General features: G+C 44.4%; 1 protein-coding gene across 11 annotated transcripts in view; it reads left to right on the forward strand.

Moving 5' to 3' along the window:
• Positions 1–15,863, forward strand: part of LOC146406843 (uncharacterized) — a 103,532-nt gene that overhangs the window by 68,234 nt on the left and 19,435 nt on the right. For 4 of the 11 annotated variants that reach the window (XR_014815908.1, XR_014815897.1, XR_014815898.1 and 1 more), the window contains one exon: positions 2,169–5,932. Coding sequence is in view for 3 of the 11 variants with exons in the window: in XM_084977149.1 (XP_084833275.1) it covers positions 2,169–2,266 (98 nt within the window). In the remaining 8 variants the exon portion in view is untranslated. Of the gene's footprint in view, positions 1–1,079; positions 1,152–1,972; positions 2,079–2,168; positions 5,933–13,906; positions 14,092–15,863 lie in introns of those variants that run through there. The other 7 variants (XR_014815901.1, XM_084977132.1, XR_014815910.1 and 4 more) reach the window with 4 other exon arrangements.

Genomic DNA, 15,863 nt, shown 5'->3' on the forward strand with positions numbered 1-15,863 from the left:
CTGAATTTATTAATTAGTTCAAGTAGTTTTGGGTTGAATCCTTAGGGTTTTCTATGTATAGTATCATGTCGTCTGCATACAGTGACAGTTTCATCTCTTCTCTTCCTATTTGGATGCCTGTATTTCTTTTGTTTGTCTAATTGCTCTGGCTAAGGACTTCCAAAACTATGTCGAATAGCAGTGGTGAGAGTGGGCATCCCTGTCTTGTTCCAGATTTGAGTGAGAAGGCTCTCAGTTTTTCTCCACTGAGTATTATATTTGCTGTGGGTTTATCATAAATGGCTTTGGTTATGTTCAGGAATGTTCCCTCTATACCCTCTTTGGCGAGAGTCTTGATCATGAATGGATGTTGGACTTTGTCAAATGCTTTTTCTGCATCTATTGAGATGGTCATATGGTTTTTGACTTTTCTTTTGTTAACGTGGTGTGTGACATTGATTGATTTGCATATGTTGAACCATCCTTGTGAACCTGGGACGAACCCTATCTGGTCATGTTGTATGATCTTTTTGATATGTTGTTGGATTTGGTTGGCTAAAATTTTGTTGGGAATTTTTGCGTCTATATTCATCAAAGATATTGGCCGATAGTTTTCTTTTTTGATTTTTTCTTTTTTGGCTGCATCTGTGGCATATGAAAGATCCCAGGCTAGGGGGTCAAATTGGAGCTGCAGTCATGGCAACACCAGATTTGAGCTGCATCTGTGACCTACACCAGATCCTTAATCCACTGATTGAGGCCAGAGATTGAACCCACATCCTCACAGAGACAATGTTGGGTCCTTAACATGTTGAGCCACAGTTGGAACTCCATAGTAGGGGAGTTTTAAAAAGAATCCATTCCAGGTAAGCAATACATGAGGTCCACTCCCTGGAGCAGGTATAATATTTCCGGAGTTTCTGCCCAAAAAATGTGACCCTCATTCATATCAGGAGAATAATGACAGTATATAATTTTATAATAACAACAGCACCGACCCTGATTTTTACATTTCGATGGTTAACCTTTATCACACAATGGATATTTGTCATTTGCTTCTCCTCTTGGCTGCCCAATCTGCTGAATCCTGTTGGATGAAGGCAACTTGATTCGGGGGGATATGGCAGCTTCCACTCTGAGGTGCCCTTACTTCAAATCAGGCCCAGCCCAAGGTAGGACTGAGATCGGGAGATTTATCTCTGGCCCTGCAGCCTACCTCCTGTTCTCTTTTCTCTCCGCAATTTAATTTCTCTGCCTCCCTTGCCCTCTTCACCTGTCTCCTCAAATCCTCACCCACTGAAGGCTGTGTGACGTAACAGTGGAGGAAATAAGGGTCTTGAGGAATAAAATAGACCTAGTTTTGATAACTCTGCCTGCCCCTTTCTGGCTGTAGGATCTCGGGTAATTCATTCTCTGAGCCTCGATCTTTTTCATCTGTAAAATAGTAATAATAGTGGATTGTGAAAATCAAATGAGTAAGCATATGCAGAAGACTTAGTATTCTGTCTGTCTTGTAGGCTCCAAAGCTATGGACTCCAGGGAGGGATGTTCTAATGATAGGATTTTAGGTATCAGACAACATGGAGTTGGCAGTAATTTTAGGGGCAACCAGTAGTTTCTTTTGAAAGACCTGCTCTGCACTGTCTTAGAGAACTGAACTATTGAAATTTGGCCTTGGCCCTCCCACTGGGGACCCACTTGAAGCTCTAAGGGAGTATGTCCCAACACCCACTCTCAAACAGTTGCACTGAGGATTGCGTCCTTGCTCCATGAGAGCAAAGGATTAGCAATCCCTGCTTTGGAAGAGGGAGCAGAAAATGCTGACAAGCAGAGCTTCATACCTGCTGTTCCTGTCCTGGCTTCTCAACTGTCAAAGCCAAGCACGTGCCCTTCATCCTAAGGCTACCTTTTCCTTCCGGGCTTAACGTGGGGATGGAATAAAATCTAGAGATTTGAGCAGGCACAAATTTACATTTGGCTTGTTTGCATTCAGATCGTGTTTTCCCTAAGCTGGGCTCATCATCAGAGAGGTGGGGGCCGGGCCAAATCTTAAAGAGCCACTTGGCGACTCTAACGACTGGCAAAGAGGAAAGAAATTGGTAAACAATATTTTAAAAATATGTTAAATGCCAAACAGTCTGTATTTCATCTCTAATGTTTATTTATGGATCTTTGCTGCTATTTTTCAGGAATTCTAGTAGCATGTATCCAACTGTTTCAAACCTCCACCTGCTACATGGGCGTGGCTTCTGAGATCGACATGCTCCCAACAGCTTATACAGAGTGAACGGCAGATGCGTCCTTTGGGGGTGATCTCAGGGACGTCAGAAAGTCCCTGCCTTCCAAAACACCTCCACCACCTTCTTGGTGGTGAATAAATGAGGGAAATCCCATCTAGAGAAGAGCAGTGTACAAATGTCCATTGATGTAAAGCTACTGATAATCAGTTTTTTTTTCCCTGTGATCAAGTGTTACTAAAGGAGAAAAGGGAAGAAAGATGGGGGCCTGCAACTTCACTGACAGAGGAGGGAAGAAAGAAAGGGAGACAGAAGAAGAAATTGAAGGCATTCTTATCAGATTTGTCTATCTCACAGTATCCCTGGGATAATGCAGAATGTGCATCTGTCAGGAGGCTCTAGTGCCCAGATTATTCTAGGGAAGTCAGCACACCTGGCTCTGTTTTTGGTTCCTTTCCTAGAGTCATTCGGCCAGCAAATTGGAAGGCAGCAGGGAGCCTCATGTGTCCTTCCCCACTGTTCATAAGGCAATAACCAACCTCCAAACTGAAGGTGGGGATGAGGGGATTTGCTCTAGCTATACGTACAGGAAAAAAAATCTGTACCAGGAGTGCCCCTCATGGCTCAGCGGAAATGAATCTGACCAGTATCCATGAGGATGCAGTTTCAATCCCTGGCCTCAGGTTAAGGATCTAGTGTTGCCATGAAGTGAGCTGTGGTGTAGGTCACAGATGAGGCTCAGATCTATTCGACCCCTAGCCTGGGAACCTCCATATGCCACAGGTATGGCCCTACAAAAAAAGACCAAAAAAAAAAAAAAAATCTGTACCAAAGTTTCAGCAGCTTAGCTTTGGTGATTGGTCTGTAATAATTCTGTCAACCTCTTGTGTTTATAAAGCCCTCCTCCAAACTTCTTAGAAGAGCTGTAGGATAAGAAGGAACGAGTTATTTCTTGAGGACCTGCTAGGGCCGTTCATATTTTACTTGTAAGCCTCATCGCAGCACCACCAGGAAAGAACTACTTTTTCCACCTTACAGCAGAGGAAATTGAGGATCAGGAGGATGTCAAAAGGCTGGTGTCCAACAGAACCTTTGTCATTTAGGAAAAGCAAACTCTTCCACAGCCACTACAAAGGGCATGCCTCTTTCAAAGTGTAGAGTAGTGGCAGCCAGACAGCTATTCTTAGAGGGTTTTTTCTTCACTCTTTAGCCCTCCCCCCCCCCTTTTTAGCCTGACTACCTCTGATGCCCATGGTTAAATATATTTATAAGTGATCTTGATGCAAGAAGTTGGCTCAGTTCCAATTGGAAATGCACTTAATCCTGTCATCTCAAACCATCCCATCCTTCTTAGCAGGTCACTCTCGGAGTGATCCAGAGGGTGTTAGTGGGAGCAAAGTGTCCTCTCCATTTTGCCGGTACCATGATGAGACGCTGACAATGCCTTTTCTGCCAGCCAAGCACCTCTATGCCAGGCAGGATGCTAACGGTAATGGAGAGCGGCCCTCTACGTCGAGCCCTGAAGGACTGCTTTCACTTGTGTCCGTTTGATTTTGTGGTTTGGTTGTGGGTTGATCCCAACCGAGCCCAAGGGACGGAGGTAGGAGAACCTTGATCACAGAGGAGGCTGTTAATGAGGGAAGCAGTCGGAGGTTCGGTCTAATCTGAAAATCAAGGATATATCATCTCCTAAATCTGTCAGAGCAATTTAGGACTGCCTTCTAGACAACCTCATTCATTCCGGGATTGCTCCCATTACCTGCTGTGACTGAGGGAAGCGCCTGGACCCTGGCCCCAACCTTCAATGGAGCGCCACCTAGCGGAATTGTTTTCAAATACAAACATTATGCTGCCAAGGAAGTCCTTTTGCGTAAGGCTCTTGGCATTTGATTTTTTCTTTCAGGCGCTGTGTCAACAGGATGATGGAGCATTTCCTAAGTCCAAATAAGCCGAGTTAACATATTACGGATTTAAATAGTGTGGCAGTTAATTGACCGAGGATATTTCGCCGCTTAATAGCCTGAGTTCCCTTTACCCTTGACTAGAGAAGCAGAATGGACCTGTTACACTGGGGTGGAGTCCCTGACAGCAGGGCAAGTAGCAAGGAAGGAAAAAACAAGCCAATGTCCTGAAAAATCTCCATAAAAGGTCAGGCATGGGCAGATTAAATGAACATCATCCTCATGAAAACAGAGGCAGCTAGGTGGCCTGGCATCCCAAGCTTCTGAAGATGGCTCTCAGCCGCCAGGGGAGGAAAATCCCCATCTCTTCCTCACCCAGGCAGGAAGAGATCTGTGCAAAGACCCTAAATGTTTAGATTCTTTCCACATCACCTCTTGCTCAATGTGGTCAGAACACAAATGATTTCAATCCCCTCATCCCTCTTGTTTAGAGGTAGCTCGCTATGATTTTAAAAGGTTAGAATTTCAGGTGATTAAAAACTGCTCAGATAAACACCTACCACCCAGCCACTCTGGGGCTTCTCTTTGATAGAAGTAGTGTGTTTGAGTCCTAGGACTGCCTTAATTAAGTACCACAAACATGGTTTGAAACAACAGAAATTTATTCTCTCCCAATTCTGGAGGCTCCAAGTCCAAGATCAAGGTGTCAGCAGAGCCATGCTCTCTCTGAAGGCGCTAAGGGAAGATATGTGCCTTTCTCCCAGCTTCTGGTGTTGCCGACCATCCCTGGCATTCCTTAGCTTGTAGACACATCACCCCAGTCTCTCTCTCAGCATCACATGGTGCTCACTCTGTGTCCTCACACCATCTTCCCTGTGTGCATGCCATTGTCTTCACATGACATTTGGCTCTGCGTCTCTTCCACTCTCCTAATGAGAACACCAGTCCTATTAGCTTGGGTGCTCACCCTCCCCCAGTGTGACCTCATCTTCACCTCCATCTTGATCACATTTGCAAAAATCCTACTTCCAGATAAGGTCACATTCACAGCTTCCAAGGGTTAGGACCTCAACATATCTTTTTAAGGACATATTCAACCCATAAGAAATAGGAAGGGTCAACAGCAGGCAGAAAACCACAAGACCAACACCAGTTATAAGGGTGAGGGAGAGAAGGGCATGGAGATGCCCCAGTGCTGCTGGTTGTTTTTTTCCCCTGAATTCCCACATTCTCATCCATCCAAACCTCTGTAATATGAGGCTAAGACAAGATCATGATATTAAATACTATTATATCAGTAGGATGAGAAATATATTTTAAAGACATGCCATTTCCTTAGAAAGAAAATAATTGTCCATTATCTATTTGGAACATCCTTCCAAATAGCTGTCTCTAATTTACCGCCCTTTATTTTTAGTGGGTGTAAAGGAAATAAATATGACTCATTTAACACCATCTGTGCATTTCCACTGAAATGGAGAGTCAACCTGAAATATGTAGAAACTTTCAGTCTTTTAATGTAGGATTCTTTTTATTTAATGCATTAGCTATTTGATAGATAATTCAATAGATCCTACTGCACTAAACTATACAGCATTCTTATTCTTCATATTTTTTATAGTCCATATTGTCTTATTATTGATAACGCATGCATGTATGCTACATGTAGGTGCTGTCTTTGTAGGAAATACTTTCTCCTTTCAAACAGATGTAACAATGTTATCTGTCTTTACTGACTCTCTTCTGTGTTCCAGACACAGTGCTAATTGGTTTATATGCATTATTTTATTTAATTATTAAAGTAAACATGCTGTACGTGTTGTCATTCCCATTTTACAGATGGAGAAGCTGAGACTTGATCTTGCCCCAAATTACATAGTTCTTTAGCGGTGGAGCTGGAATTTAGATTCGAATTTACGATTCCAAAGCTCATAATGGACTACCTTCATATTTTTTACAGTAATCCTGGTGGATTTTCCTTAACGCATTTGGTTTTTTCCCCTCTCCCCAGCCTTTGATTCACAAGAAAAGCAGCCCAGGTTTAGGCGCACAGACCGACACCTAATGGATAAACCCATCTCAAGGTTCCCACATTTTGCTTTTGACCACTAGGTGGAGATGTGCCTATTTTCTCTCCTCCAAAAGATCTTGCACTTCCTTATGAGCACCCCCGCCCCCTTTAGGGCCCAGAAACCCAAATGGCTGTAGTACCAGAACCAGATTACTAAGGGGTTAAGACACATGACACTGGGCCTCTGGACAACCTTGTTCACTACAAGGTTTCTCTGGATTTTTTTTCCTCTTTCTTTCTTTCTTTCTTTATGGAGGTTCCCAGGCTAGGGGTCTAATTGGAGCTGTAGCTGCTGGCCTTCGCCAGAGCCACAGCAACACAGGATCCAAGCCATGTCTGCAACCTACACCACAGCTCACGGCAACACTGGATCCTTAACCCACTGACTGAGGCCAGGGATCGAACCTGGAACCTCATGGTTACTAGTCAGATTCGTTAACCACTGCACCATGACGGGAACTCCTCTCTGGACTTTAAAAGTGAAAAAAAACCCACAGCATTGCCACAAGATGGTTGAATAGACAATCCATTTACATATAAATAGACACCATAGGCTTGGAAACTACATGAATGTGTTTTCTTGATCCAAGAAGAGCTACATCAGTGTAAAAACTATAACAGTAAAAATTATGTATCAGATGAAGCTGAGGATGTGATGAGTAACTTTAAAATCACATTGGTAGCTTTTACAAAATTACGTCTAACCTTTATGGACCTCAAGTAGATGGTAGATGGAGGGTAGTCTCTGTATGGGTGTGTGATTGACCTTACTGGACAACGTGCCAGGCCCCAAGCAAGGTATGGTGTATATACTGGTGACCTGATGTTAGAACTCCTGGCTCAGATCATGACTCATGCAACACAGACAGATGGTATCTGCCCTCAGAGTTATAGTTGTATGTGTATGAGTGTATATACGTGTGTGTGTATATGAATGTGTAGGAGTGTGTACATATGTGTACGTGCATGTGTGTGTAGAATTGAACCTCATTATTAATGGATTCTGTACAGTCATCCCTCAGTATTTGCCAGGGGATTGGTTCCAGGACCCTGGGGATTTATCAAAATCCATGGATGCTCAAGTCCTTTACATAAAATGTCTTAGGACATCTGGCTCTTCGTGTCTACAGGTTCTGCATCTGTGGATGAAACTGTATATCTGCTTTTTGTTGACTTCATGGTTTAAAATGCCCCCAAATGTAGTGCTGGAATGCTGTCTGGGGTCCTAAGTGCAAGGAATCTGTGACTTGCCTCATGGAGAAAATACGTGGGCTGGATAAACTTCCTTTAGGCATGAGTGTCAGTGTTGCTGTCATAGTTCAAGGGGATTTATTAGCAATGTATATTATGGAAGGTGTCTTCAAACAGAAATGCACATAAAGCAAGGTTATGTATTGACCCATTGCTGGAAAAAAAATGTTGGGGCCAAAAGCTTGAAGGAAACTCACCTTGTATTTTCTCTAGAGAGGTTTTACCAAGTTAGCATATGTAGTGACTTAGCTACCATAAGTACTGTAAGAAGAATTATATATAGATATACATCACACACACACACACACACACACACACACACACACACACACACAATTTTATATGGAGTATTGATAGAATTCCACATGATGAGGGGCGGCATCTACAAAAATCTATACAGTTGCTCAACCAGCACTCAGGTGCATCATGTGCACACAGATGGGAGGGGAATGTGTTAAGATAACTATACCAGGTGGGAAAAAAGCTAAAAAGCTATTTGATTTGGAGAGGACTTCTGATTTGTAGACCAAAGAGCCTAACATCTGCATCTTTCATTTAAGGCAGGAAGGTATAGAGAAGAGGAAGGAGAGGGAAAACAGGAAAACTCACAGGGATCCCTACCAGTGACACAGGGATAGAGGGCTGGGAAGACCTGACTTGCTGATCCTGTGGGGGGCTGAGAAAGAGCAGATCTAGATTTAATCACAACACAGTGGGTTCCAAGGATGACTATTAGAGATGTTAAAGCTTTCCTATAATTTTCCTGTTATTTTTAATCCCCATCCTCTGGCTGTTTTCCTGCTCTCACCAGCACTAAATTGCCTTGGATGGCTTCAAAAATGTTTCCTAAGCTTATTTAGAGTTGGAGGGGAGCCAGAGAGACGTATAGCTGGGCTCCTTTTTTTTTTTCAGCTGTACCCGAAGTGTGCAAAAGTTCCCGGACCAGAGATTGACCCTGAGCCACAGCAGTGACCATGCCGGATCTTTAACCACTAGGTCCCCAGAGAACTCCCAGGCCCCTTCTTACAGTGCTCAAGTGGGAGAAGGAAGCCTGGGAAAAGCAGATGGTGACAGCTAAGGAGAGTAGTGTTAGGACCCACTGAGAAGAGAAACAAGGGGGTATTCCCACCACGCAGACATTGTTCTAAGACAGTACCCACAGGGAGATAGTCCCTGGTGACTTTCTAACGGCCAGCCATCCAATAGGAGTCTGGACCTTTAAGAACCAATTCAGGAAGTTCTAAGGACTCCAGGGATCAGGACTTGAAACAGCTTGTGACCAGTCCCAAGGGCTTTGTTGACCAGGGAACAAGGAAGGTCACTCCCTGGCCTGAGGGGCAGTGTCATTTCCCACCTGAAGGAATACCAAATTACTCTGAAATTTAACTCAACTACTCAACAATGCTTTTGTTTCTGTATCCAGGGGAAAAGGATCTTTCTACTGGGAAGTAGAAAATAAAAATAACCTTCAAGATTGAAACCCAGAGAGGGAGGGTCCCTCTGGCTTGAACATCCTGAGTCAAGAGACAGTGAGAGCAGACTGGCCTTCAAGCTCAGATGGACCACATTAAGGGAGGGGGCTGGGAGCTAATTCGGGGATGGGTGTCTGAAGAACCAGCTCAATGAGAGGGAAATGACAAATCTCCATGACAAGTGTGACATCATCATTTAAGAAAAAGAGGAAAGGTGGAATCTGGCTTGGATAGACAAGGAAGTGCTAATTCCTGGCTAGAGTCTATCATTAAGCAGTTTTTGGCCCCAGTCATGGGTTCTAAGAACAGGTGGTACCAAACTAATCACAGTTCCCATTTTATAGGATGACTAGCAGATTAACAAATCAAGGGCAGGCTTAGAGCTCAGAGATGTGGATTTTGCCAAAGGCTCTCATGGTACCATGTTAATAAGATGGAGACACGTGAACTGGATGATATCACGTCATACCCGGGTGATCATGGATTATGACCATGGATGATCACCTGACCCAGAGCATGGTCCCTCCAAACTCCAAAACACAGGAAAATCAATGGGATTTTGAGCAAGGAGTTGAAAATTTACTACCTTTCTACCATGGCGCCTGAAGATGCATTCCTTCCCTAAATGAGCTTGTTTCATTTTTTAGATGAAATAATTTTATTGCCTGGGATTTTCTTTAAAGTAATGCATTGAGGATGGGGAGAAAGTGGATTGAAGTATGAACAGGACTGGCCATGTGTTGATCATTATTGAATTTGTTGAATAGCTACACAGACCTTCATTATGTTATTTTTACTCCTCTATGTTTGAAAAGTTTCTAAATAAATTAATACTTGTCATGACCCCTAGTTTTCCTCTTTCTTGATTTCTAGCAATTTTCCTAGAACATTATTTAATACTTCTGGACCGATGCATGTCCCTTGAACTAAATTAAATGAGCCAATGATCAAACCAGCTTTCTGTGCTGTTTCCTCTAAACTGTTTTACACACTTGAAAGGAAATCATGTCTTTGTTAAAATGATTACCAACTCAGAGGCAGAATAGTTTGTGGCTTGCCATGGGCTTCCATCAGTTAGTTTCTTTGCGGTTGAAAACTGTGCTCACAACTTAATGGAAAAATTCCATCTGGGAACTTCTCCCTGTGGGTCCATTTCTGACTCCCATATCCAGGTGAGGATAAGCACCACCACCCTTTTTTGGCTTTTTAGGGCCACACCCACCTCAGCATGTGGAAGTTCCTGGGCTAGGGGTCAAATCAGAGCTGCAGCTGCTGACCTACACCACAGCTCATAGCAACGCCAGATCCTTAACCCACTGATCGGGGCCAGGGATTGAACGGGCATCCTCATGTATACTAGTCGGGTTCATTACTGCTGAGCCACCACAGGAACTCCAAGGATAAGCCCTTTTGCTGCCTACCGTGATGCCCAGAGATGTCTGAGGCTGACATTTGTTCAAGTCCTCAGCATTGAGTTTAGAAATATCTCTGGAAAAGTCTGTGAATCTGAGAATGCTGAGTGAAAATTCTGTTCACATCTGAGAGAACTATTTCTGTATCCTGTATAACTGAGATGGAGCAGGTAAACCAGGCACAGGTAAGACAGTCTCTGGTATATATGCAAATTAGGCTACATGCAAGCCCATGTATCAATGATTAGGTTTTCAGAAGATCTCATCTGATCCTCATTCACTCAGAGCAGATGTCCCCGTGAGGACTTAATGATCTAGATTTGTGCTGTGGCTATTTAAATCTAAATGATTAAAACTTAAATAAAATTTAAAATTCATTTGCTTCATAGCACTAGCCACACATGAAGTGCTCCATAGTGTGGCTGGTGGCTACCTATTTGACAGCACAGATTCACATTTCCATCATCTCAGAAAGTTTTGCAGGACAGCTCTGATTTAGATGGTTTCACCTCTGTCTTTGATAGCATTTCTGATTTTCCACAGGTATCCTAGCTAAGCTGACCTCCTTGATCCTTTGGAGATGAATCCTGGTGACATCATACAAACCATCTCTGTATCTGCTCTTGTCAGAAGTCTAAGAGACAATGTTAACATTTGTCATCACAATGTAGAATGTCATGCTTCAATTCTTACATGCTAGCTTTTCTGACTTTTTGCTGATTCTAGGTTTTATGCATATTTTCCTTTCTCAGTCACAGTGATGAATGAAAACTGTCAACATTTGGAAGAAAATGTACAAAAACTAAGGAGAGTTCCAAGAGAGGCGCATTAGCTCGAGGCATGGGTGCTGACTGGGTGTCTTCTGGCCATTAGGCAGATGTGGATATGAGTTTGGTTATTAATGAGGCTATCATTTATAATAAGGGGGTTGTGATAGCAAGTATTACAAGTAGTCATTATATGCCAGCTTTTGACTTGACACACTTTAAATGCTACAGCCAACATAATTGACTTCAGTGTCTTCCTAGCTTGATAGTCAAATTAATTGGTAGTTGATGAAGATTTCAATCTGCAGTGAAAAATCCATAGTCCTAGTAAAATGTGATCACAGTGATGATTTTCTCCCCATTACTATGTATGCTGGAGGACTCCAATCAAAGCATCTCAGACTATAAAAATTGCCTTCTCCAAGTGATCTTCAGGGGAGTGAACCCTGTTCTCCTAAAATACTGCCTTTGAGGAGTTCCCTTGGGGCACAGTGGGTTAAGGATCTGGCACTGTTGCTGCTGTGGTTCATGTCACTGGTGTGGCACGGGTTTGATCCCTGGCCCAGGAACTTCCACATGCCATGGATGTGGCTGAAAAAACCCAAAAAGCAAAAAACTACTTTTGACTATTCAATTAAATCCTCCTTGAGGAGTTCCCGTCGTGGCGCAGTGGTTAACAAATCCGACTAGGAATCATGAGGTTGCGGGTTCGGTCCCTGCCCTTGCTCAGTGGGTTAACGATCCGGCGTTGCCGTGAGCTGTGGTGTAGGTTGCAGACGTGGCTCGGATCCCGCGTTGCTGTGGCTCTGGCGTAGGCCGGTGGCTACAGCTCCGATTCGACCCCTAGCCTGGGAACCTCCATATGCCGCGGGAGCAGCCCAAGAAATAGCAACAACAACAACAACAAAATTAAAAATAAATAAATAAATAAATCCTCCTTGAAATATAGTTTGCCTCATCAAACAGAGGCATCCTAACTGCCTAGGCAACTCCCAGAGGATCCCCACTGAAGATATTTCTGGGGCTTTTTTTTCCTTGAAGAGGTAACTCTTTAAATGTTTTGCTCAGATACCTAGAATTTCCCTGAAAGATCACAGTAGAATATTCCTGGCAGGGGTCTGATCTTACAGCATGTGCTAACCTGGCTAACTAATAGCTATTACCCATCATCTTATGCAGGAAGGTGCTAGCATGCTGTATGAACCTAAATTGAAATTCAGAAATATGGCCGGTGTGGTAATGAAAAGATTTTGGCAGAAGCGATGTGAGCCCTTGACAATTACAGTTGAGAAAATATACTGACATGGCTGGAACATCAATTATGAAATAACCTTCCAACTTGACTTTTTTGGAATTTCATTTTTCCAGCATTCCAAAAAGGAAGACAGACTGCTCTAGCAGTCAAACGTACCTCTCAGCATATTCAGTATATTGAGAAGCCAAAGTTAAGGCAAAAAGGTGGTACATACTGGATAGGGGAGAAAGAAGTGAGCAGATGTGGGTGCTGGTTGATCTCTACAGTAAAGGCAAATTCTTTGGTCCAAAGTTTCCAGTCTTTTATGAGGTCTGAGATCATAGGAGGTTAAAGACATTGGATTGATCATTTCTTTGTGCATTCATTCAATTATTTTATTTACTTAATTGATTTTCTGTTTGGAGGGAGAATGGAATCCCCCCCCCCCACCCCTTACAGCCTGTCTTTCTTTTGTTCCAATCCCAGTGAAGAGAGTGTTTTGGAAAGATAGTCAAGGTAGGCAGACATGTCAAATATGATAATATATATGCAGTGGTCAGTTTTTGTGAGAAAGGCTTGTCTTGTTTATGTGTTGCTCTGAGGAACCAGAAAGTCTTAGAATAAGGAACCAGTTTATGCTAAGCTGGGCAGCAGGAAGGGGTGGCCTCTTCCTTTCAGGAGAGTGGAGGATGAATGGTTCCCATGCCCCTGTGGGCTGCTATAGGATCGAGCCAGGATCCTGGGGAAGAGGTGGGGAAGGAAAGAGAAAAGGAAGAAGAGAGAGCAGGGACCCTCTGGGGAGCCCAGTGAGGAATATGCTATAGTGGATGCCAGTGGAAAAGCCAAGAAGTGTCTGGCCCTGTCTTCTGGAATTGGTGCATATTTCTGACCAGCTAGAGAGAAGAAAGTCTTCTTTCTGGTATTGTCAAATTGGCTGGCCCCCAGGCCCTGGGGGAGATAGGGTGGAGGCTGGCCCATCACTGGCCCATCCTTAGGCTCTTAGAGGCCATTCATGAGGAGCCTTAGAAACTGAACAGTGGGATCAGCTGCAGCAGAAGCAGCTACTTTTAAAAGTTATTTTAAAAAAATGATAGTTGATTCACAACCCTTAGATGGTCAACAGATCTCTTCAGGAAGAACAGGAGCCCAAGTGACTGAGGCTCCCCCAGCCACAGAGGATTATGCAAGTGTTGGTACAGACCCATGTGGCCCCAAGCTTTATGGGGCCAGTGATGCATCCTTCCAGTTTCAGCAGCTTCTTGGAGGTTCCCCACCCCATGATGAAGACTCCAAACAATCCTGAGTGATGGGGTAACATGAATGAGAAATCAACTGTGTCTTACTTTCTCTGTGACCTCATCATGAAGGAAAGATACTTCCTCTTCTCCTAAGAAAGCAGCCCAGTCTTTCCATCCTCAAGAGTGGGTTTGTCTTACCTTATTCAAACTTTGATTTTCAAAAGTCTAGGCCAATGAGCTCAATTGTCCATGGGAGACAGGAGCTGTATTAGTTTCTGGCTGCCACTGTAACAAATCACCATGAACTTGAAGGCTTAACACAACATAAATGTGTTATTTTACAGTTCTGCAGGTCCCAGGTCTAAAGTGGATCTCAGTGGGCTGAGATCAAGGTGTCGGCAGAGCTGCATTCCTTCTGGAGCCTCCTGGAGAATGTGTCCTCGCCTCTTCCTGCTTTAGGGGGCTGCCAGGCTCCCTGGCTGTGGCTTCTTTCTAAGCACATCACTGCAGGGGCGGCTTTCATCAGCAGGTAGGCTTCTCCTCTTCTGTAGTCACATCTCCCTCTGCCTCATCATACAAAGACCCCTGTGATTACACTCAGACTGTGCCTGGACGTCCTCCCCATTTCACAATCCTTGACTTAATCTGTGTGGTCATGTCCCAGGCTCTGGGAATAGAATGTGGGCATCTGAAGTTCCCATTGTGGTGCAGTGGAAATGAATCTGACCAGGAACTATGAGATTTCAGGTTTGCTCTCTGGCCTTGCTCAGTGGGTTAAGGATCTGGCGTTGCTATGGCTATGGCATAGACTGGCGGCTGTAGCTCCAATTAGACCCCCAGCCTGGGAACCTCCATGTGTCATGGGTGCAGCCCTAAAAATAAAAAAAAAAAAGAATGTGGGCATCTTAGGGACCACTACTCACCTCCCAAGGGGCTGAGGGGGCTGAGGAGGTGAGGAGTGGTGTGACCCCCGAAAGAGGGGTTGGATTTCCCAAGCCTGAGTGGGGTGGATTTCTCCCCTACCCACTTCCCATGGTTGTACCCAGTTGGATATCCCAAGGGGACCAGTGGAAGGCCAGTTCTTCAGCCAAGAGGCTGAAGACTGCCGTGGCAAGATCTGCCTGGGAAGAACATGGCGGTCCTCCTTCAAAGGCCACAGGAGCTGGGACAGTAAGCGTGTGAGGATCCAGAGCATCAAGGAGAGACTGAAAACCAAAGGCCTTTCCCCACATTTTCTGGACAGACTCATAGCCCCACTCCCAAGGAAGCAGAGCCGCCCCCCCCCGCCCCCCGCCCCACAACCTGGCTGGCAGTGAATTTCTCATGACCAGTGGTGGTGGCTCAGGGACATGTTTAATTTGATTTAGGGAAAAATGTAGTAACAGGACATGTTTTGCTCCTGAATGTGGAACAAATTCAGACCTGCTTGGAGATGAGGCAGGGCCACTTCTAAAGCAAATCTGATATGTCAACTTTCCTATCACGTCATGATTATCTGCACCAAGAGCCTGCTTTTTACAAAATGAGTTTTCTTATCTCCAAGGCTTGAGGTCCCTTTCTTTTCTGGTTTACAGGGTGGGAAAAAAATACAAAAAACAACCGGCAGAGACATGCCTTGTGGTTTGGCCATTTTCATCTCCGTATCAAGTGGGCCAGATCGGAGCTCCCAGGCTCCTGTAATAAGAACCCTTTGCTCTTCCCCTAATTTTAATTTCCCTTCTGAGAAGAGGGATGTGGGTTCAGGGCAGCTCGCTTTCCAGCCTGAACAGTTTTGGGCCTCACAGACTGGAGTCTGCTCACCTCTGTGGGGAGTTGTTTAGCTGAGCAAAGAGTGGATGCAAATCAAACAGAGACCTGAACTGGTTTATTTATAAGCAAGTGTGAAAATTTTGTTATTTAAAACCTGAAGTGACTGCAGCGACTTCTCCATTTGAAGGGCAGTGGCATCATTCATTTCCGTGGGAAAATAAATTCCCTGCTCCTCGGTCCCCTTAGAGGGATGGGAAGTGGGGGATGGAGAGCCAGGGAGACTGAACTGTCTCAGCCTTAGCTGTTTGTTGTTGCTCAGAGTGGATGGATGGCCTTGTGTGTATAGGTACCGCTGGCTGTGCAGAGGCAGGCTGGGAGCTGAGTAGGGGGCTACGCTGCTCTGAGAAATGACAACTGAGGCAGAGGCTAGTGGCAAAGCAAGTCCAGAAATAGAAAAGCACAGCCTCAGCCAAGAATCAGCTGTGGGTAGGAGCGGCCACCCATGTGACACAAAAGGTATTATTAGAGGCTGTGGAGAAGTTCACTCCGTCA

This window comes from Sus scrofa, chromosome 1 (assembly GCF_054392235.1).
Source record: "Sus scrofa isolate SSC_HxYL_T2T_F1_AM1 chromosome 1, Sscrofa_HxYL_maternal_Yorkshire_Landrace_v2.0, whole genome shotgun sequence".
NCBI lineage: Eukaryota > Metazoa > Chordata > Mammalia > Artiodactyla > Suidae > Sus > Sus scrofa.